This window comes from Loxodonta africana, chromosome 13 (genome assembly GCF_030014295.1).
Source record: "Loxodonta africana isolate mLoxAfr1 chromosome 13, mLoxAfr1.hap2, whole genome shotgun sequence".
Taxonomy (NCBI): domain Eukaryota; kingdom Metazoa; phylum Chordata; class Mammalia; order Proboscidea; family Elephantidae; genus Loxodonta; species Loxodonta africana.
In genome coordinates, this window is record NC_087354.1 from 75,872,720 (window position 1) to 75,894,949 (window position 22,230).

The window sequence follows — 22,230 nt, forward strand, 5'->3', positions numbered from 1 at the left end:
AATAATAGTATTTTAGATCTGTTATATGCCACTAGGGTTTCCTTAGATCTACTGGGTTAAATAAAATATATAATGTTTCTTTTTAGTTTTGTGGTGTGACTATTTGAAATTGCACATTTGACTCACGTTATATTTCTGTCACACAGTGCTAATATGTAGAGGGAAAATGAGAGAGCTAAAACACATATAAATAAATTTTTAAAATAAGCCCACAGAAGAGTATAAAACAAAAAGTAAGAGTTTCTCCTATTACCACTAATACCATTTTCTGGATATAAACACTATTTGGCACCTTATTTTTCCTTCCAGATGTATATAAGCATATGTAACAGAACTATGTATAAATATACAAACACATTTAACATTTCAACAAGTAGCTCTGGCTATACTGACTGTTCTATACCTTGATTTGTTCAGTAATCTGTCTGAGGTATCTTTCATAAAAAGCACATGTAGATCCACTTCCCTCAGATATTTTGAGCCCAGGTGCCAGGAAGACTGTGATTCTTAACAGTCCCCTCACTTACCATGCCTCTTTCCGGCCGCTTCCTTGCCTGGGGTGCACCTTCTTCCTTTTATAGTGACCTTTATCATCAAGTTGTTGTTCCATGTGGCTTCTGAGATGACTTATTTGAATTTTCCCAGATCTACCATATTGAAAACTCAGTAACAGACATTTTAAAAGGGTACAGTAGTCGTATTTGTCTCTGCAGTGAGATTGGGATATCATTAAGGACAGGAGCTGTGACTTGCTGTCTTTGTTTACCAAGTGCCTAGAACACAATATCAGGCATATAGTAGGTGCTCAACCAGTATTTGCAGAATTATTAAATAAATGGGGGGGGGGTGAGTGAAGGGCTTCTTCATAAGTACTCTAGAAAATGGGGCTGTAAGAATACAACATAAAGGTAATAGACATACAGTTTATGGCAAATAGCCATTTATATACACACTGTTGTCTACTCAGAAATGAATGACATTTAAAATGCACATGGTATATTGTTTATATAAATTTAATACTTTTCTCCCATTTTATAATATTGGGCAAACTAGAGTCATTTAATCACCATGATTACCCTACAAGAATGCTAGACTTTTTTCATTAATATTTTCAATAAATATCTGTTGAGTGATTATTAGGCATCAAGAAGTATGCTAGGCTGTGAGTACACAGTGGTGGATAAAACAGACACCGCGCCCCCCAGCATGGAGCTTAATTCTGGTAAAGTTCAATGGCGGGTGCCTGGCAGTTAAAATGCCATCGGTTGGGATCCACGTTAACGACAGTGCTTCCTTCACTTTCGTGACTGCTTCATACATGCTGTAGTCTCTGCTAAACACTTTACCTACATTATTTTACTTAATACACATTCCAGAAATACCAGTGGAAGGAAATGAGGTCATTTTTTTTACCTTTTTAATATATAAGGAACCTGAAACAGAAGGAAATTAAATCCATTTGTGCTAACAAAGTTACGTCTGAAACAAGTAATGGAAGCAGGACAAGGTCTCTTGGCTCCCAATGCAGTGATTTATCACTCTACTACGCTGCTTCTTTTCAAGGGAACTGGAACCTCAGTTACGGGGATTCTGGGACATTTTTTTGGTGGTGATCCCTAATAAAAATAAGGATTTTATATAAATATCAGTAACAGATAATATCCTTTGCCGTTCAGTCGATTCCAACTGATAGCGACCCTATAGGACAGAGTAGAACTGCCCCATAGAGTTTCCAAGGAACACGTGCTGGATTCAAACTCCCAAACCTTCTGATTAGCTCTTAACCACTACGCTACCAGGGTTTCCACCGGATAATGGATGTGACAAAGGTAACTTCCCAAGACAGAAGATCACTGAGCAAGCGAGTAGCAGGGCACTCCTGTTTAATCATTTCAGTAAATGTTTGTTAAAACAAATGTATACCTTCATGTTTTAGAGTGCTTTAAACTTTGATGTCTGGTTGATTTCTGTGCTTGTCTCTAACAGACAAAAATTGGATCAGGAAAATTGATGGGGCCCAAAGGAGTTTCCGTGGACCGCAACGGGCACATTATCGTGGTGGACAACAAAGCGTGCTGTGTGTTTATCTTCCAGCCAAACGGGAAAATAGTCACCAGGTTTGGTAGCCGAGGAAATGGGGACAGGCAGTTTGCAGGTACACTCGATGGTAATATGTAAACCCCCTTTTCTATGCTTCTTGTGCTCACGTTTGCATGATGTCAGAGCATGTTGAAGACGCCACATCCCCAGCATGTTTGCTGGCTTTGGGAAGGATGCTGGGGATGAAATCTAAGCAAAAGCATGGTTAGGTGCTTCTCAGTTATTCCACTGGCAGTAAGTTGAACTGAAATCCATGTGTGGTTTTTATTGGTGGCAGTTTACAGCTCAGAAGTCTAATCCTAGAATATTAATATTAAATAAAATATGAATTTTAAAATAACTTACTATTTTTTTTAAGTAGAAAATGTTTGAGGAACAATGGAGTAACTCCTGTTCCCATCTAGCTACATTTGCCTTTAAAGAGACTGCATGAGGATTGTTTGACTTTCCTAGGTGATTCTAAGAGAGCAGGAGCTGAGAATATCTGATGACTACCGGGAGGGCCGGCTCTTTTGCTTCCCTTTTTAGTGTACCACTTTGCAATCACAGCTTACTTAGGTTCTCATATCTGCAAGCAGAGGCTGAATCAGTTTGTTAAGTTTCTTTTTAAAAGGATGCTTTTTGTGTTTAACAATCTGCATAATCTTTCTTTGTGCTTTGTCTCCAGTCCTGCCAAGTTCTGAATGTCACCCAAAATTATGAAGTGTGGGTTTTAAAAATCTTATACATGGGGGTCTTTTCCCCATGCTAAGAGTTACCATGTCTTCCCCCATGGGGAGCTGAGGACCCTCAAATAACTAACACCTGCCCAGGGAGGCCGGCAGATGTGCCTTTCAGATGGCGGTGTGGACAATGAGCTCTGGGGCTAGTTGCTCACCCCACGTCATCGGGGCCACTGGAACTCTGACCTGGGTGTGGAGTAAGTTAGAGTAGACAGCCACAGGGTAGAGCCACATAGGATCCGTGCTACCTGGAGCCAGAGGTCTGGCTGAATGATCTTCCCAGGACTGAGTCTGTGATTCTTTGCTTTTTTAAGTAATGGAGTTAATATGTTAAGTTTTTCTTTTCGCAGTAACTGCTATATTACTGTAATCAATCATTTTTTTGTTGTTACGGTCGTAACATATTTTTTTTTTTCCATTTCTCTTGCAGGTCCTCATTTTGCAGCGGTAAATAGCAATAATGAAATTATTGTCACAGATTTCCATAACCATTCTGTCAAGGTACTATAAGCACAAAAGTTGTTGTTCACCTTTAACTGCTTTTGTTAAGAAATCGGCGTAGGGGAAAATAACATAACATAACACACACACACACTAAAGGAATTAACCTAAAAGAGTAGATTTTTTCTTCTGCTTAAAGATGCAGATTTTAATTTGGACATACAGATCTTGGAGTTTCACGAACTGAGCAAAACTTAGTGCCAGTAAGTTTCTTAATTTGAAACTAGTGTGAATGGAGATGACGTGAAAATTAAATTAAAAAAAAGCAATTATTTGAACTTAGAGGCAGAACTTGCTGAAGCTTAAATTTTATGGCTACTTAACGAAACAAAATAACTTTAAAAATTTCTTGCATTATAAGGTCTTGAAAAAAATTAGATATTGGAACCCTGTTACAGTGATAGGTTCGGGCAGGGGGCAGAGATTAGCCCTAACTTACATTTACGTAGTACAGTTCATAGTTCTTAGAATCCTTTCACAAACTCGGTATTATTTAGACAATGACCTTCTGCTGTCCACCCTGCCAATAGGGAGAGAAAGATTTGACCTTTATTATGAGCAAATCAGGAAATAATAAAGTACATCAAAACAAATTTCTCATTTACTAAAGCCAGAATATATTTAGTAATGATCTGGACCAAGGCTTCTCCAGGCGGGGTACTCAGGTCTGAGGCTGTCCTCTGCCCACCCCCCTCCCCACCCCTGCGGATAAGCTGCATTCTCCGTCACCACCACTCTCTGTGGGAGGTGTCTTGGTAAAAAGAAGAAGACAGCGGCGGGGGTGGGAGGGGCGGGGGGAGAGTCTGTCTGGATGGGCAGTGGCAGAGGGAAACAGCAAAGGAGGCAGCAAGGACTGGGCTTTGTGACTGTTCTTCCCACAGGGCTGTCACAGTCCTGTGTGCTGAGCATAACTATCAAAGGACAATACAGGCTGTTATCACACTGCCTGCCTTCACTTGCTTAATGGAGGAACCATTCATTTAACTGTAGGGCATTCGACAAGAAGAAAGCCCATAGAGATCCTGACAGTACAAAGGCCGGCAAACGCCTAGCAGAGGTGCTGCCCTCCCTCTACCCCCAGAAAAAAATTAGCAATAAATGGTGAAGTTACTCTTTCCTACTAAGCACAGCTGTGGCCTCAGAGCCCTTCCCTTCCCAGTATTCCAGGCAGCCTCTGTGACTCTGCTGGAGTTTACCAGCCCTGGCTGACACTGTAGAAGGAAATAAGACATATGTAAGGAAACAAAATGCAAGGCAGAGAGCAATCAGTTATTTCTCAAAAACAGGTACTTATAAAGCTCTGTAAGTATCCAAAAGAAAAGGAAATATTCCCATAGCAAAGTCTACCAGGGGAGACTTCCAAGTGGGGTTGGTATTTGACATGAGTTATTAAAAACTTGCTATAAAAACTTGTTCTAAAAAGCAAAGCTATCAAAACTCTTTCAGCTGATAAACTTCTCCCTCTTAATATGTTTGTATCTGAATAATTTATAAGCAATTCAGTGATGTTTTAGAGGAGGAAAATTGAAAATGTGAGAAATTTTTAATTCTTGAAATTCTAAATTTCAGTTTTCAGGACAGCAGGTTATTTCAGTTACCTATTTGAACTCAGTTTTCCTCTAATTTCAGAAAACCACCGTCTTTTTTGTTTTTGCTCTTCCCTTTGACAGCTGTTGCCTTGTAGCTTTTATGAGTTCTCAGGCTTTTGCTCCCCCTGCAGACAGTGCGGTTGGCAGCAGTCCTTCGCAAACCTGAAAACTGTGCCTGTGGGCCAGGGCTGACATCAGGTGGTCTAGTTAGTTCTTTAACAACCTTCGGTGTATGTTTTCTTTTCATCACAAAACAAGCAAGACTACATTTGACATTCACCCATAATTCCAAGTGAAGCAGAAACACTTGAGCCATTTAGATTATGCCAAGGAAAACGTACTGACTCAGAGGGAACAACAGCAACAAGCAAGCAAAAAAAATTTATTTGTAGAACTTAATAAGAGAAAGATCAGAGAATAACAAATCATTTCCCCACCATCACAAATCCACTCCCATTAGGCTTTAAAACTAGAAGCTTTTACCCAAAAGGGATAGAGTCAGGGAAGATTCTTAAAACACGACACTGCAGTAAAATCTGGTTGTTATTGGCTCTGTCCTTCCTAAAGAACCAGAAAGGAAACTTGCTTACTTGACAATTAATTATGTAATTAATTCAGGAAGAGTCCATGACTCTGTTTCTTCTTTATCTTAAGGTAATCTAAAAAAAAAAAAAAAAATTTTTTTTTTTTTTAATCTTAGCCTCAGAGAGGGGGATGCTCCACTTTCCTGATGCTACTTAGCTAAAAGAAATAGAGTCATTTTAGTCTTTCACGGTCACAGAAATGGCACTAGGAAAACTAAAAGGTCCTGAGATCATCCTCAACTCAGGTCTCTGCTCAGATCAAGTGAACACATTTACGTTCTACATCTTAGGAACCCATATGAGTTGGAATCGATTCCATAGCAATGGGTTTGGTTTTTACTCTCATAGTCTTTGTTCATAATACTTTTTGATTTGTTAATGAGTACCTCTAATGTCTAGTCTACATGATAATAGAAGTTTAAAATAATAACCTAGAGACATTTCAATACCATAGTGTTTAAGGGCTCGGCTGCTAACCAAAAGGCCAGCGGTTCGAACCCACCAGCCACTCCGTGGGAGAAAGATGTGGCAGTCTCCTTCCGTAAAGATTTATAGCCTTGGAAACCCTATGAGGCAGTTTGACTCTGTCCAACAGGGTTGCTCTGAGTCAGAATTGACTGGACGACAATGGGTTTTGGTTTTAAGTATTATCTGAATCATCAAAATAAAATTATCCTTGCTCTATTGTTTGCAAACAATAGAGTAAGCATAACTGTATTAAAATTACAATTTTCTCAAAATCAGTAATCTGAATATGGTACATATAGAGTAACACTCTTATTAATAAGAATTTTTAATTAACCGTGACAGCCCATTTCTTGGCCCTGTTAGATACTAGAGAATTTACATAAGGGTAAATTTACTTATAACAGCCTCTTTTCTCTCAGTAAGAGTCTATTCACCAAAGTCTTAAGCTTATTTAAACTCTGTATTTTATCTAAAAATTACTTGTGAGGGTAAATACAAAAGCCCTCTTCTTGTCCCTTATCTGCTCTCGTCACACACACAACTCACACACACACTCACACCCATATGCATGCACACACACACTCACATACACAGACCCACACTCACACATACTAAACAAAATGCCCCTGTTACAAGTGTGAAGTCCAGCCTACTCTTCCTTGTTTCACCGACTTAGTAAAATGGTAATAAATTTTGAGCATCTGATCTAACAAAAAACTCCTACTCTTTGACCCAGCTTTGACTTATCATCCATACTGTTAAAAATACAGTTGCCGGTTCTTGAAATTTGGCTGTTTATTTAAAAACAGAAAGAATGGTATTGTTGAAAATTATAGCTGTACTTACTCATAATACCTTACATTTGTATAGTATTTTATAGTTTATAAAAAAGTATTTTTAACACAAATTATTTAATGACCAGGTATAAGCTTAAAAAAAAAAAAGTGGTAGTTTAACAAGTGAAAATCAGATTTATACAGTAAACTGTGGAACCATGGGTGATATGGGGGTCTAGCTTTTTTGTTTTATATTTAGAATATCTTAAATCGTAGGTCTTGTTATAAATATCTCACTCGGAAGATTTTTTTAAACATCTCTAATGTTGGTTCAATAATTTTAATTTAAACAATAATTGTTAAATATTTCATACAGGTATTTAACCAGGAAGGAGAGTTCATGTTAAAGTTTGGCTCAAACGGAGAAGGAAATGGGCAGTTTAATGCTCCCACAGGTGTAGCCGTGGATTCCAACGGAAACATCATTGTAGCAGACTGGGGAAACAGCAGGATCCAGGTAGACTGAAATGCTAATTTATTTGTTTAGAATGGTTGGTGTTTATTAAAAGTGAAGAATTGCCTTCTCCTAAACTGGAAGATTTTCCATTCTTCATTAAAAACCAAAAAACCAAACCCATTGCCATCGAGTCAAATTCTGACTCATAGTGACCCTATAGGACAAAGTAGAACTGCCCTATAGGGTTTCCAAGGAGCACCTGGTGGATTCAAACTGCCGACCTTTTGGTTAGCAGCCATAGCTCTTAACCACCACACCACTAGGGTTTCCAGTTCTTCATTAGTCAGGTCATAAGACCCTAGATAATCATACTAAAACCAAAAACCAGACCCGTTGCTGTTGACTCAATTCTGACTTCTAGTGACCCTATAGGACAGAGTAGAGCTGCCCTATAAGGTTTCCAGGGAGCAGCTGATGAATTCGAACTGCTGACCTTTTTGGTTAACAGTCGAACTCTTAACCACTGTGCCACCAGGGCTCCGATAATCATACCAGAAAGACCAAACTGAAGAAAGTAGAGAAGCAGAAAAAGGGCAACATGCTATGAGTCAGAATTACTTGATGACAATGAGTTTGGTTGTTGTTGGTTTTTTTTTTCTTTTTTGGGGTAATCAGAGTGAAATCCTCCAAATCAGGGTTTCTTAACCTGGATTGTACACAGCTGAAGGGGCTTGTGGGTAAAATTAAGGAGACCTGTGAACAAAAATATTACATTTTATTTTCACTATCTTCTAACTAAAAATTTATCATTTCCTTCAATTATGAATATAGATAATAATCACCATAGTTTTAGCAATACCTACAACTTTGTCACCAAAGGAAATCAGAGATATTTTTATATTATAGTTGCAGATACCTCGAGTTGTCATTTATGCTCATCATGACAAAACTTATAGTGATTATTAGACTCATCACTATTCCTTTTTATTTAATGTGTTAATAAAAAGGCACCCATATTACTATATCAAAATTTTATAATATTTGATAACTACATTTCAGTATCATTTTTTCCTTTCTAATTCCTTGTAGTTTGTTTTATGCCTTTATAGACATTATGCTGCTAAATAATCCGAGGGTCAAAGAGGAAGTTCCAAGGGAAGTGAAGAAATGTGTTGGACTGAGTGAAAATGAAAATAAAGCAGGTCAAAATTTGTGGGATGTAGCTACGGTAGGGCTGAGAAGGAATTAACAGCACTAAATGCTTACATTAAAAAGGGGAGAAGTTTCAAATCAGTAATCTAAACTCCCACCTGAAGACACTAGAAAGAGAAGAGCATAATAAGCCCAGAGCAAGCAGAAGGAAGAAAATAGTAAAGATAGAGTGTGAAATTCAGCACAGAAAAACAGGAGATACAATCAGTGAAACAAAAGTTGATTTTTGAAAAGATCAGTAAACTTAACAAACTTTTGGCGAGAATGGCAAAGACACAATTACTAATAGTAATGAAATGGACCATGAAGACATCAAAAGAATAATCAGGGAATTCTCTGAACAACTCTAGACACGGGTACTTAACAACTTAGATGAAATTGACCAATTCCTCAAAAAGTACAAACTCCACCAGTGGCCCAATCTAAAACAGATTAATTTGAGTAGCCCTATTACTATGAAGGAGACCCTGGTGGTGTGGTGGTTAAGAGCTACGGCTGCTAGCCAAATGGTTGGCACTTTGAACCCACCAGCTGCTCCTCGGAAACTCTGTGGGGCAGTTCTGCTCTGTCCTATAGGGTCACTATGAGTCAGAATCAACTCAATGGCAACAGGTATTATTATTAAGGAGTCTCTGGGTGGTGCAAACGGTTAATATAGTCAGCCACTAACCAAAAGGTTGGAGGTTCGAGTCCACCCGGAGGCACCTTGGGAGAAAGGCCTGGTTCTAAAAAGTCAGCCAATGAAAACTACTCTGATACACATAGGGTCATCATAAGGTAGAATCAACTCAACAGCAACTGGTTTTTATTACTATTAAAGAAATTTAACCTGTAGTTTCAAAAACCAAACCCACTGCCATCCTAGCAATTCCATAGGGTTTCCAAGGCTGTAAATCTCTGTGGAAGCAGACTACCACATCTTTCTCCTGTGGAGCCGATGGTGGTTTTGAACTGCTGACCTTTTGGTTAGCAGTCAACTGCTTTAACCACTGTACCGAACTCTCCCAAAAGAAGTCTCCAGACACAAATAGTTTCACTGAAGAAGTCTACCAAATGTTTAAAGAAGAACTAGCACCAATTCTATAGAATCACTTCCAGATAATAGAAAATGTACGAATCCTTCCCAACTCAGCTTATGAAGCCAGTATTATCCTGATAACCAAAACCAGAAAATACCAGTACCAAAAAGAAAATTACAGACCAATATTCCCCATGAATATAGATGCAAATTTCTTAACAAAATATTAGCAAATAGAATTCAACAATATTTATAAAGAATTCCACATCATGACCAATTGGTGTTTATTCCAAGGATACAAGGCTGTTTCATATTTCAAAATCCAAGTAACTTACCATATTAAAAGGTTAATGAAGAAAAATACACACATGAAAAGATGTTGAACATCACTAGACATTCACCAAAACCAAACCCAATGCCAACGAGTCCATTCTGACTCATAGCAACCCTATAGGACAGAGTAGAACTGCTCCACAGGGTTTCCAAGGCTGTAAATCTTTATGGAAACAGACTGCCACATCTTTCTCCCATGGAGTGGCCACTGGGTTTGAATTGCTGACATTTTGGTTAGCAGCCAAGTGCTTAACCACTGCACCACCAGGGCTCATTGACTAGACATTAGGGAAATGCAAATTAAGACCACAATGAGATATTACTACATATTTATTAGGATAACTGAATTATAAAAACAATAGTAATTCCAAATGCTGACATAGATTTCAAGGAACTAGATCTCTTATTCATTGCTGGTGGAAATGTAAAATAGTAAAATCGGTCTGGAAAATAGTTTGGCAGATTCTTAAAAACTAAACATATATCTATTATACAATCCAGCAGTTGCACTCTTGGGCATTTATCCTAGAAAAATGAAAACTTAAAAAAAAAAACCAAACCCATTGCCATTGAGTCGATTCCAACTCACAGCGACCCTATAGGACAGGGTGGAACTGCCCCATATGGTTTCCAAGGAGCACCTGTGGATTAGAACTGCCGACCTTTTGGTTAGCAGCCGTAGCCCTTAACCACTACACCACCAGGGCTTCCAAATGAAAACTTATGTTGTTGTTAGGTGCTGTCGAGTCAGTTCCGACTCATAGCGACCCTATGCACAACAAAACGAAACTCTGCCTGGTCCTGCGCCATCCTTACAATCGTTGTTATGCTTGAGCTCACTGTTGCAGCCACTGTGTCAGTCCACCTCGTTGAGGGTCTTCCTCTTTTCCGCTGACCCTGTACTCTGCCAAGCATGATGTCCTTCTCCAGGGACTGATCCCTCCTGACAACATGTCCAAAGTATGTAAGACGCAGTCTCACCATCCTTGCCTCTAAGGAGCATTCTGGCCTCACTTCTTCCAAGACAGATTTGTTCGTTCTTTTGGCAGTCCATGGTATATTCAATATTCTTTGCCAACACCACAATTCAAAGGCGTCAACTCTTCTTCGGTCTTCCTTATTCATTGTCCAGCTTTCACATGCATATGATGTGATTGAAAATACCATGACTTGGGTCAGGCACACCTTAGTCTTCAGGGTGACATCTTTGCTCTTCAACACTTTGAAGAGGTCCTTTGCAGCAGATTTACCCAATGCAATGTGTCTTTTGATTTCCTGACTGCTGCTTCCATGGCTGTTGGTTGTGGATACAAGTAAAATGAAATCCTTGACAACTTCAATCTTTTCTCTGTTTACCATGATGTTGCTCATTGGTTCCGTTGTGAGGATTTTTGTTTTCCTTATGTTGAGGTGTAATCCATACTGAAGGCTGTGGTCTTTGATCTTCATTAGTAAGTGCTTCAAGTCCTCTTCACTTTCAGCAAGCAAGGTTGTGTCATCTGCATAACGCAGGTTGTTGATGAGTCTTCCTCCAATCCTGATCCCCGTTCTTGTTCATATAGTCCAGTTTCTCATATTATTATTCAGCATACAGATTAAATAGGTATGGTCAAAGAATACAACCCTGACGCACACCTTTCCTGACTTTAAACCAATCAGTAACCCCTTGTTCTGTCCGAACAACTGACTCTTGATCTATGTAAAGGTTCCTCGTGAGCACAATTAAGTGTTCTGGAATTCCCATTCTTCGCAGTGTTATCCATAGTTTGTTATGATCCACATAGTCAAATGCCTTGGCATAATCCATAAAACACAGGTAAACATCCTTCTGGTATTCTCTGCTTTCAGCCAAGATCCATCTGAGATCAGCAATGATATCCCTGGTTCCACATCCTCTTCTGAAACAGGCCTGAATTTCTGGCAGTTCCCTGTCGATATACTGCTTCAGCCGTTTTTGAATGATCTTCAGCAAAATGTTGCTTGCATGTGATATTAATGATATTGTTCTATAATTTCCACATTTGGTTGGATCACCTTTCTTGGGAATAGGCATAAATATGGATCTCTTCCAGTCAGTTGGCCAGGAAGCTGTCTTCCATATTCCTTAGCATAGATGAGTGAGCACCTCCAGGGCTGCATCTGTTTGTTGAAACATCTCAATTGATATTCCATGAATTCCTGGAGCCTTGTTTTTCGACAGTGCCTTCAGAGCAGCTTGGACTTCTTCCTTCAGTACCATTGGTTCCTGATCATATGCCATCTCTTGAAATGGTTGAATATCGACTACTTCTTTTTGGCATAATGACTCTGTGTATTCCTTCCATCTTCTTTTGATGCTTGCTGCGTCGTTTAATATTTTCCCCATGGAATCCTTTACTATTGCAACTTGAGGCTTGAATTTTTTCTTCAGTTCTTTCAGCTTGAGAAACGCCGAGCGTGTTCTTCCCTTTGGTTTTCCATCTCCAGCTCTTTGCATGTGTCATTACAATACTTCACTTTGTCTTCTCGAGAGGCCCTTTGAAATCTTCCGTTCAGTTCTTTTACTTCATCATTTCTTCCTTTTGCTTTAGCTGCTCAATGCTCAAGAGCAAGTTTCAGAGTCTCCTCTGACATCCGTCTTGGTCTTTTCTTTCTCTCCTGTCTTTTCAGTGACCTCTTGCTTTATGGATGATGTCCTTGATGTCACTCCACAACTCGTCTGGTCTTCAGTCACTAGTGTTCAGTGCGTCAAATCTATCCTTCAGATGGTCTCTAAATTCAGGTGGGATATACTCAAGGTCATATTTTGGCTCTGGTGGACTTGCTCTGATTTTCTTCAATTTCAGCTTGAACTTGCATAGGAGAAATTGATGGTCTGTTCCACAGTCAGCCCCTGGCCTTGTTCTGACTGATGATATTGAGCTTTTCCATCGTCTCTTTCCACAGATGTAGTCAATTTGATTTCTGTGTGTTCCATCTGGTGAGGTCCATGTGTATATTCGCCCGTTTATGTTGGTGAAAGAAGGTATTTGCAATGAAGAAGTTGTTGGTCTTGCAAAATTCTATCATTCGATCTCCGGCATTGTTTCTATCACCAAGGCCATATGTTCCAACTGCTGATCCCTCTTCTTTGTTTCCAACTTTCGCATTCCAATCACCAGTGATTATCAATGCATCTTGATTGCGTGTTTGGTTAATTTCAGGCTGCAGCAGCTGATAAAAATCTTCTATTTCTTCATCTTTGGCCCTAGTGGTTGGTGCATAAATTTGAATAATAGTCGTATTAACTGGTCTTCCTTTTAGGCATATAGATATTATCCTAGTACTGACAGCGTTGTACTTCAGGATAGATCTTGAAACATTCTTTTTGGCAATGAATGCAACACCATTCGTCTGCGAGTTGTCATTCCCAGCATGGTAGACTACATGATTGTCCAATTCAAAATGGCCAATACCAGTCCATTTCAGCCCACTAATGCCTAGGATATCAATGTTTATGCATTCCATTTCATTTTTGACGTTTTCCAATTTTCCTAAATTCATACTTAGTGCATTCCAGGTTCTGATTATTAATGCATGTTTGCAGCTGTTTCTTCTCATTTTGAGTCGTGCCACATCAGCAAATGAAGGTCTCGAAAGCTTTAGTCCATCCACGTCATTAAGGTTGACTCTACTTTGAGGAGGCAGCTCTTCCCCAGTCATCTTTTGAGTGCCTTCCAACCTGGGGGGCTCATCTTCCAGCACTATATCAGACAGGGTTCCGCTGCTATTCATAAGGTTTTCACTGGCTAGTGCTTTTCAGAAGTAGACTGCTGGGTCCTTCTTCCTAGTCTGCCTTAGTCTGGAAGCTCAGCTGAAACCTGTCCTTTGTGGGTGACCCTGCTAGTATCTGAATACTGGTGGCATAGCTTCCAGCATCACAGCAACACACAAGTCCCCACAGTACGACAAACTGACAGACACTAGCTACACAAAAACCTGTACATCGTTGTTGACGGTTTGCAGTCAGTGTGTCTGCCTGGCCAACAAAGATTAGCTGCTTGACTCTTCTCTGCATCTCCTTCTCAGAAAAAGAATTTAGATTATAAATGTAAAACAAAATATGTTTATTTCTTCAATATATTTATCTTGCTTAGTTATCCCAATAAATGCCTACATTTAAAAGAAGCATTCTATATCTGATAAGAAATGTATTAGACTAGTGGTCACAATTCAGATAGCCTCCATTTCTATAGCAGCCAGGCAGGGGATAAAATTCAGGAAGCAGTTCTGTGTAGCAGCACAGATGCTAAGCTGTTCATATCGTGACCTTGGCATATAACGTGCCTTGGTACGCTGCCGTTTTTTGGCCAAACAAAATGATCAAAAGAAACCAGCGTGGGTGTTGTAAGGTAGGAGAAATTTAAAGGCCTGGGTTTATTCATTTAAGTGCTTGGCTGCTAACCAAAAGGTTGATGGTTGGAACCCACCAGCTGCCCTGAGGGAGAAGGGCGTGGCAGTCTGCTTCCATAAAGATTATGACCTTGGAAACCCCATGGGGCAGTTCTACTCTGCCCTGTAGGGTCCCTGTGAGTCGGAATCAGCTCAGTGGCAATGGGTTTGGTTTTGGGTTAACAAGCTTACATACCAAAGGAAGACAACTTGATATCCAGAGGTACATCTTAAACCATTGACTTCTTAAAAACTCACTCCTTTCTGAAAAGACAGAGAAAAAAAATCTCTATTTTCTTCATTGTCTGTTATGGATCAGGACCAGTCTTCTGTGGTCTGGTTGCTGATTTTTCTCCCTTGTGATTGGGAATGAAAGGGGAATGTGAGGATGGAAGGGGAAGACATGAAGGCCGACAGTGAGAAATAAGGGGCCTTCATTTCTCAAGCACCATCAGGGGCTGTTCTCACCAAACACTTGTTATGACGACTATAGGAACATTAGCAAGGTCTGGCAGCCAATGGCATGTTCTGTGTCAGTGACTATGGGGCACAGAGGAAAAGGAAAAAAAGCAACGTAAGTGGAGGGAGGATTTTGTATATGATAGTGACCTAAACAAACCTTCTGGGTGCGTACATGCTTTGATATTAAAAACATCAGCATCAAAGGTCCCTGGGTGGTGCAAATGCTTTGCACTGGGCTGGTGACCACAAGGTTCCGTTGGGAATCCACCCAGCATCACTGCAGATGAAGCAGGCCTAGCGATCTGCTTGTGTAAAGACTACCCCAAAAAACCAAACCCAGTGCCGTCGAGTTGATTCTGACTCATAGCGACCCTATAGGACAGGGTAGAAGTGCCCCATAGAGTTTCCAAAGAGCACCTGGCGGATTCGAACTGCCGACCCTTTGGGTAGCAGCCATAGCTAAGAAAACCCTATGGAGCAGCTCTGTTCTGTAACACATGGGGTCTCTCCAGAGTCATAAGCCAGCAACAAAAAATCAATAGCAAGCCAACAACAAAAAATATTAACATCAATAGGTGTTCTAACTTCTCTTTTGGCATATTACTATATTTTTTCCTGTAACACTCTGACTTTATGTATTTTACAGGTTTTTGATGGAAGCGGATCATTTTTGTCCTACATCAACACATCTGCTGACCCACTCTATGGTCCCCAGGGCCTGGCCCTAACTTCAGATGGCCATGTTGTGGTTGCAGACTCTGGAAATCATTGTTTCAAGGTCTATCGATACTTACAGTAACGGCGGGCAGCTGGACACCCCCTTACAAAGGTCTTGCACTATAAACTGGAATGGGTTTCTCAGCGCGGGACCAGATTATGACTAGATTTTTTGTGCTAGAAGGACTCACTGGTGGACTTTCCAAGGTTACGTCTGAATGTAACAATTTCCTTAAGACTGCATATCTGATTTCCATAACTCACCTTTAGGGTTAAAACAAACTCTTCTACTGAATCTATAAAAACTGCAAAGTTTTACACCTGTGAACTATGGCTTATAGAACAGGAATTTATGTAGTTAAAACTCATTTTCCAAATCAAACAAACATTTTAAAAAGTAGAATATTTAAAGGTATTTGTTAATCCTGTGAATGGTGGCTTTTGCTCAGAGCTTCCAAAAACAAAACAAGAACAAAATCTGTTGCAGTTAATATACTTTATTTAACCCAGGTCACAAGACCCAGGGAGTCTTCTAACCTCACATTCACAGTAGCTATTACTCTCATGACATATTTTTTGGCCATTAAAAAAATAAGGCTGTCTCACAAAAATCTCCCAGTTCGGATTGGCAGGCCTTGACTTTAGCACCTAAGAATCAAGTGCACACGTCCCGACTTTTCTGGGGTAGATCAAAGATCCTTTTTGTGCATTCTTTCACCTTCTCTTCGTGCTCACCTTGCGTCAGAACACAGACTGCATTTTCAGGGAGACCTGAAATTCCTAATGCTTTGAAAAGCATATTACAAGAGTCATGCTACCTTTTGGTAAACAAACAGCCCCAGGAACTCCAGATGAACGCACTGGAATGTAGTAATCAAGAAAAGGTTAGTCACATTGTAGGTGCCATGTCCTCACATGTGTCTCTCCTTTTCCACTTTGTGAAAGCGAAAGCTTTACCTCTTGCAAAATGTCAGCACATGTAGTAGGACACCAGTATCCTAGGACAGAGAGCCATAAGTAGCCCTTTGGAGGACTGATGGTGTCAACCAAAGGCATGTGATTGATGAATGGTTTTCCCCTTAGAAAGCAAGTGTTACCAAAGTTGTGTTATGTCAAAAGCATTACAGGTAAGGGCATGTTATGGTTATTTATCATTGTTTAATGAGTAGTAGAGGTGTTAGGGGACTATGTATACATGATTAGGGTAAGGTAGAATGTATAATATATTTAAGTAAATACATAGCTGAATCTTTGGTGTATTGAAATAGGCAGCACTCTGGAAGACAGAGGGGTGTCGTCTGGCCCGTCTTTAGCACATTCCTTGACCGTGCGTTTTCAAGCCAGCCCAGCGGAGCAAGCCCTAAAGCAGATTGGTTTTTGCCCTTTTACAGGAATGGTGGTGGTGGCTGACTTTTAGTCAGAAATGGCCTTCTGTGCTCTTTAAAAAAAAAAAAAAAGTCAAAAGAAAATGAAAGTTCAATTTATGTTTAATTTAAAATTAAAATTAATTTGAAGTAAGTTTCAGTGCATTTTGAGAATAGTCAATCCGTCATTGATACTGTCCATTAAGATACGGTCTACTTCCACTGTTTAATTTTCTATTCAGTTCTACCAAATAGGGTGTCATGTGTGGCATTTTTGATAATGCCTTTGGGGTCTTTTTCACTGAAAGCACCTTAGAACTGTACTACAAGAAAACATTTCCCATATGTATAATTATATGAACGTGATGTTTATTGCTTATTAATTTATAATTCATTTTCTTATTATGGGATTTTAAAATTTTTAAAGGGAAAATCTAGCTACTTCCAATTGTTTGTTAAATCTACTATGCCCAAACTAACCTCTGAAAAAAAATTTTTTTTCGTGAAGATTGGCTTTTAGGTTTAGTTTTTTTTTTTAGTTAGGTAGAGTTTGAAAAATATTTGAGCCTGTCTCTGATAAGGTTATAAAATTCAATAGCATTTTTAGAATGTTAAACTAAGAAGCTCTTTCCTAACGTCAGTGAAATGAGCGTATGAATTTAAACATTCATATCCACTGAGTGCTTACTAGGTGCCAGGCACCGTTCTAGGCACTGGGATTATAAAAGAAATGGATAAAACAGACAAAAATCTCCACCCTCTTGGAGCTTACCTTCTGGGGATGGCATTTCATTCTGCCTGTTCCTAGCATTCTGCATCGAGGATAGGCTAGACTCTTGATAGTTCTTAGACTGTTTAAGAGAAAACTTGTACAGTTGGTTAAATTAATTTTAGTTTATTTCCACAAGTAAAAACGGCTTCCTGTTTACATTCTAAGGAGCCCTGGTAGCACAGTGGTTAAGTGCATGGCTGAGAACCTAAAGGTGAGAGGTTCAAGCCCACCAGTCGCTCTGCGGGAGGAAGATGTGGCAGTCTGCTTCCGTGAAGATTACAGCCTTGGGAACCCTGCAGGGCAGTTCTACTCTGTCCTCTAGGGGCAACATGAGTCGGAATTGACTTGACGGCAGTGGGTTTGGGGTTTAGATTCTGTCACAGGCTATTGATCTTAAGACTAGTTTAAGGTTTTTGCACAACATTTAAATTGTATTTGTGAACTTAGAAATGACCTTATAAACTAACCAGCCATCATATCGTATCAGGCTGGACATCTAAATAGTAGATTAGATGCAAAATTAATTTTTTACATGTCAATATTGGGACAAACTGGAATGAAAGAATAGATACTCTGATTCAGACCTATTCCACCATCTGCTACTAATACACGTGCTTATAGACACTCCAGGAAACACAATATTTTTCTCCAATAAAACATCTTAATCATATATGTTGAAGTATAGATACCATTTCATACTTGGATACATATTTGCATTTACTGTATTTCTCGGTAAGCATATTTTGGGGGAAAACGTGCTGCTGATAAGATACAAAGAGATAAGATTTAAATGAAGTTTTGTCATATCCTATTGAAAGTGGTTTCTGGTAAACTGAGAAGGATATTAAAAGAAGTGGCTTTTTTCTGGGCTACCGTTATAGTTTGATTCCTCTTTGTCAAATGTACAGAACCTGTTACACATTCATGATAAGTAGCACTGAAATATTACTCATTAAATTTCCCCCCGGGCACTTATGGCAAAACACTGCCAGTTAGAATTTAAAGGTCAGTGACAATGACTTCCTCCCGATACAGAGCTCTCCTGCTGGACATGGGGCCATGGGCCATCGGGAGTTGTTTGACTGACCACCCAGAAACACATGAATAAGAATCCTTTATGTAGTGTTTGATTTTTTTTTTTACTCATATTTTGATCAAACTTCAGTCTCCAGTAACTAAACAAGTCCCCAAGTTTCCTTAATTTCAATTTACTCTTCGTTTAACCACTAGATTTGAGGCAAACAGATACTCCAGATCCATGCAACTAGAACACACTTGCTTCTGCCAGTAAATATACAGGGTATGTCTTAACTCGGAGTTAACTGGAATAGCAAGTATCTGTGGATGCTTAGCATTCAAGGGTTAACATATATGCTTCTGGTAATACCTACTGAGTTAATTGGAAGAAATACCAAATAAACGTCAGGCAATCTGCAGAGTACTTCAAATGGGAAGAATCCTTTTGTACATTTGGACTCTGTAGTATCCTCTCTATCTGCCAGCTTCTGCAAAGGGAGGAGTGTTTTTAGTTTAATAATTTAAAAACAAGACACTTCCAGGTTGGGTAAAATTGCAGCTATTTGATGCAAACGTCTAATTTTGCTTAAAAATGAAAGTCGTAATACTGTTGCATTCTGTAAATGTTGCAGGGTTTTAAACTTTACAATTATTTTAGTATTTTTGATAACTAAGAATCTAGTATTGCCATAAAGGAAACTAAGTGCCCATTAAAGATCTGTTTGTTATAAATAAATAATTTTTTTGTTTTGTTCGAAATGACAGTAAGCTACAAATCATGATGTTAATCTTAAAAACTTTCTGAAGGTGAATCGTGTGCCGGTGATTGTGTGGTCTGTTTGTGGAGAATGTATGAAAGTTATTAATATTCTAGTGTAGGTTAATGAATTGGCTATGTTGTTCTAATGAATGTACAGCACTTCCATTAACTTTTGAAAGCAACACGGCCTTAATCTAAACGCTTTTGCTTTATGACACAGGAATGTTCTGTCATCAGCAGAGTGTATTCTTGTAATGGAACTCTTTTATCATTCTCAATTCTATAGCCTTTCACTCCTGTGTTTGAAGGTTTTTTGCTTCCTGGTTTGTTTTTTTTTAATTTTGTACATTCCATCTTTATAGGTCTGTTTTGTACATCTGTGTATAGAACACTAAGTCTTGCGCTCTCTGACATTGATATATTCTCTTAATTTGTTCTTTTATGACTCAAAATGCTGACTGCCTATTTAAAGAAAAAAATGAGCTCTGTGCATCGAAGTGTTCGTATGTTCGTAGCTACATATGTACCACAGTATTTTGGATGCTTTAGTCTACAATAAAACTTTAAATTAATTCTGTCATGAAACATAGGAGAAACAAGATTCATATGATATCTTTACCGTGCACAGAATCTCTAATCATTATAATAAAGCTTGTTTTCTCCATTTTCAGGGTGAATGCTTATTTATTTTAACATGAGCCCAAACCAAACCCACTGCCGTCGAGTCGATTCCGATTCATAGCGACCATATAGGACGGAGTAGTACTGCCTGATAGAGTTTCCAAGGAGCACCTGGCAGATTTGAACTGCTGACCTCTTGGTTAGCGGCCGTAGCACTTAACCACTACGCCACCAGGATTTCCTATTTTAACATGTCCTTCTCTTTTTTAGTGAAGGAAAATGGAGGAATGATCCAGAATATGTGGAAGCGATCAATACCTCAAACGGTTAAGACTAGTGAGAAAAACCTCAATAACATCTGTTGTTGGCTATGATGCTAATAACGTTAGCATTTAGGACATGTCTTTAACAAGGATTTGAAGAACCAGGACGGATATGTACAGCGCGTACATTTAGAAGTTTATAAACATAGATGAAAATCACTGTCCTTTTAGTAAAGAATCACAAGGTAAAGAGACCTTCTGGCAGTTATGACACACATTTCTAGGGGCTGAAAGAGAGGGGACCTGGCTACAAACATTGTCTTCAGGGCCCAGAATTGAATTATAATGAAATGCATTACAATAAAAATTTCCATATTACATCACACTAATGGCAACACTCAAACTAAAGATCAAGTTTGGACCGTCCACTGGAGGTGCAGTTTTCATGAAGCCTGATGGTAAACACGCAAAAAACAGGGTATCACTGTTTTCAAAGAAGTTCATTCCGACAGTCTTTCTCAAATTAAAAAGAAACATTTCTTAAATGCTGATCTCTATTCACAATTGGAAAGTTGTCATTTTAATGCCTCTTATAGCAAGGCCACTATCTTCTCCAAAAGTTTTGAAAATAAATGAGGCCTATAATCCAGAGTGGCATATGGCCTTGGTGCTTGTTCGCTGTTTCTCCCATAAAGGAATCTTGTCCCTCTTGATCATAAATATCATTGGCTTACACATTTGCATATAAATCTTTTTTTTGCCGGATATACTTATAGCCTTTCTAAACGGTTTTTAATTAAGTCTTTGGCTTATATTTTCCTGAGATGGAGTGAACGCTAAAATTTTTCTCAGAGATTAATTTTAAGTATCCTTTATGAGCAATGGAGGGAAACAATAAAGATTTCTGTGTTTTTTGTTTTGTTTTGGGGGAGGTTAAAAATATCCAGAATACATTAAAACTCTGGACGAGAACACATAAGTTAGTCTTAGAAGGAAAGATGAAACAATAGAAACTAGAAAAAGAGCAAGCAAGCACACTGCTGAATAGCAGTTGTGGACATTAACATTATTGAATCCTATTTCCATTGTTAAAGGAAAGGAAGGATGGCGAGACTTCATCTTACATACTTTGGACACATTATCAGGAAGGACCAGTCCCTGGAGAAGGACGTCATGCTTGGTAAAGTAAAGGGGCAGCGCATAAAGAGGAAGACCTTCAACGAGATGGGTTGACACAGTAGCTGCAACAATAGGCTCGAGCATAACCAGTGTGAGGACGGCACAGGACCCGGCAGCGTTCTGTTGTACACAGGGTCGCTATGAGTCTGAACCGACTGGATAGTACCTAACAATGTTTACATTGTTATATTTTCTTCTAACCAGGTAGGCATCATTGCCATTGCAGGCTCCTCAGGGGTTTCAGAATCAGAAAGAGTGGGGGCATTCCTGATAAAAACCACTTCTGTTTTTAATTCAGCATATCTCAGATTGCCCTTCCGGATCTCATTTCACTTAAGGCCAGATACATCTTTTCCTGGAGCAGACAGGGTGCAATTAAAGCTACAGCTTGTTGATGCGTAGGTTAGCAGGTCCTACTGTCTTTTATGTTGTTACAGTCATTTAACAAATGTCTGAGCACCTGTGGTACACTAGGGTTTGGACTAGGCGTAAGGGATATAAGGATGAATAATAAAGCATACCCCCAAAGAGCTTACTGTCTGGTTAGGGAAACATCTGGAAGTTACAGTACTGCGGGTTGCTTTTCTATTCATTGGCAAACGTTCACTGAGAGTCTAGTACGTTCAGGTACTCTTCCAAGCACTAGGGAATAGCAGTAAACAAAGTCCAAGTCCTTATGGCACTTTATGCCACTGGGATGAGTAAAATATATAGGGCTAGATACACAATTTGTGGGCTCTGGTGCAAAATGAAAATGCAAGGGCCCTCATTCAAAAAACAGGAAAAATCTTTTCTCCTATGGTCTCTCAATTTTTTGTGGTGTTTTTTATTTGCTATTTAAATGTCACACTCGGATATGGGGATGCTCACTGGGGGAATGCAGACCCCAACAGGTGGTCAAGGCC

The 22,230-nt window shown here is 39.2% G+C and overlaps 1 protein-coding gene across 4 annotated transcripts in view; it reads left to right on the top strand.

Moving 5' to 3' along the window:
* TRIM2 (tripartite motif containing 2) overlaps positions 1–19,926 on the top strand; it is a 199,767-nt gene extending 179,841 nt beyond the window's left edge. For all 4 annotated transcript variants that reach the window (XM_064267585.1, XM_064267586.1, XM_023557111.2 and 1 more), the window contains exons 9-12: positions 1,987–2,155; positions 3,253–3,323; positions 7,117–7,257; positions 15,279–19,926. In XM_064267585.1, the coding sequence (XP_064123655.1) occupies positions 1,987–2,155; positions 3,253–3,323; positions 7,117–7,257; positions 15,279–15,431 (534 nt within the window). In that variant the 3' untranslated portion in view covers positions 15,432–19,926. The remainder of the gene's footprint in view (positions 1–1,986; positions 2,156–3,252; positions 3,324–7,116; positions 7,258–15,278) is intronic.
* Positions 19,927–22,230: the final 2,304 nt, after the last annotated feature.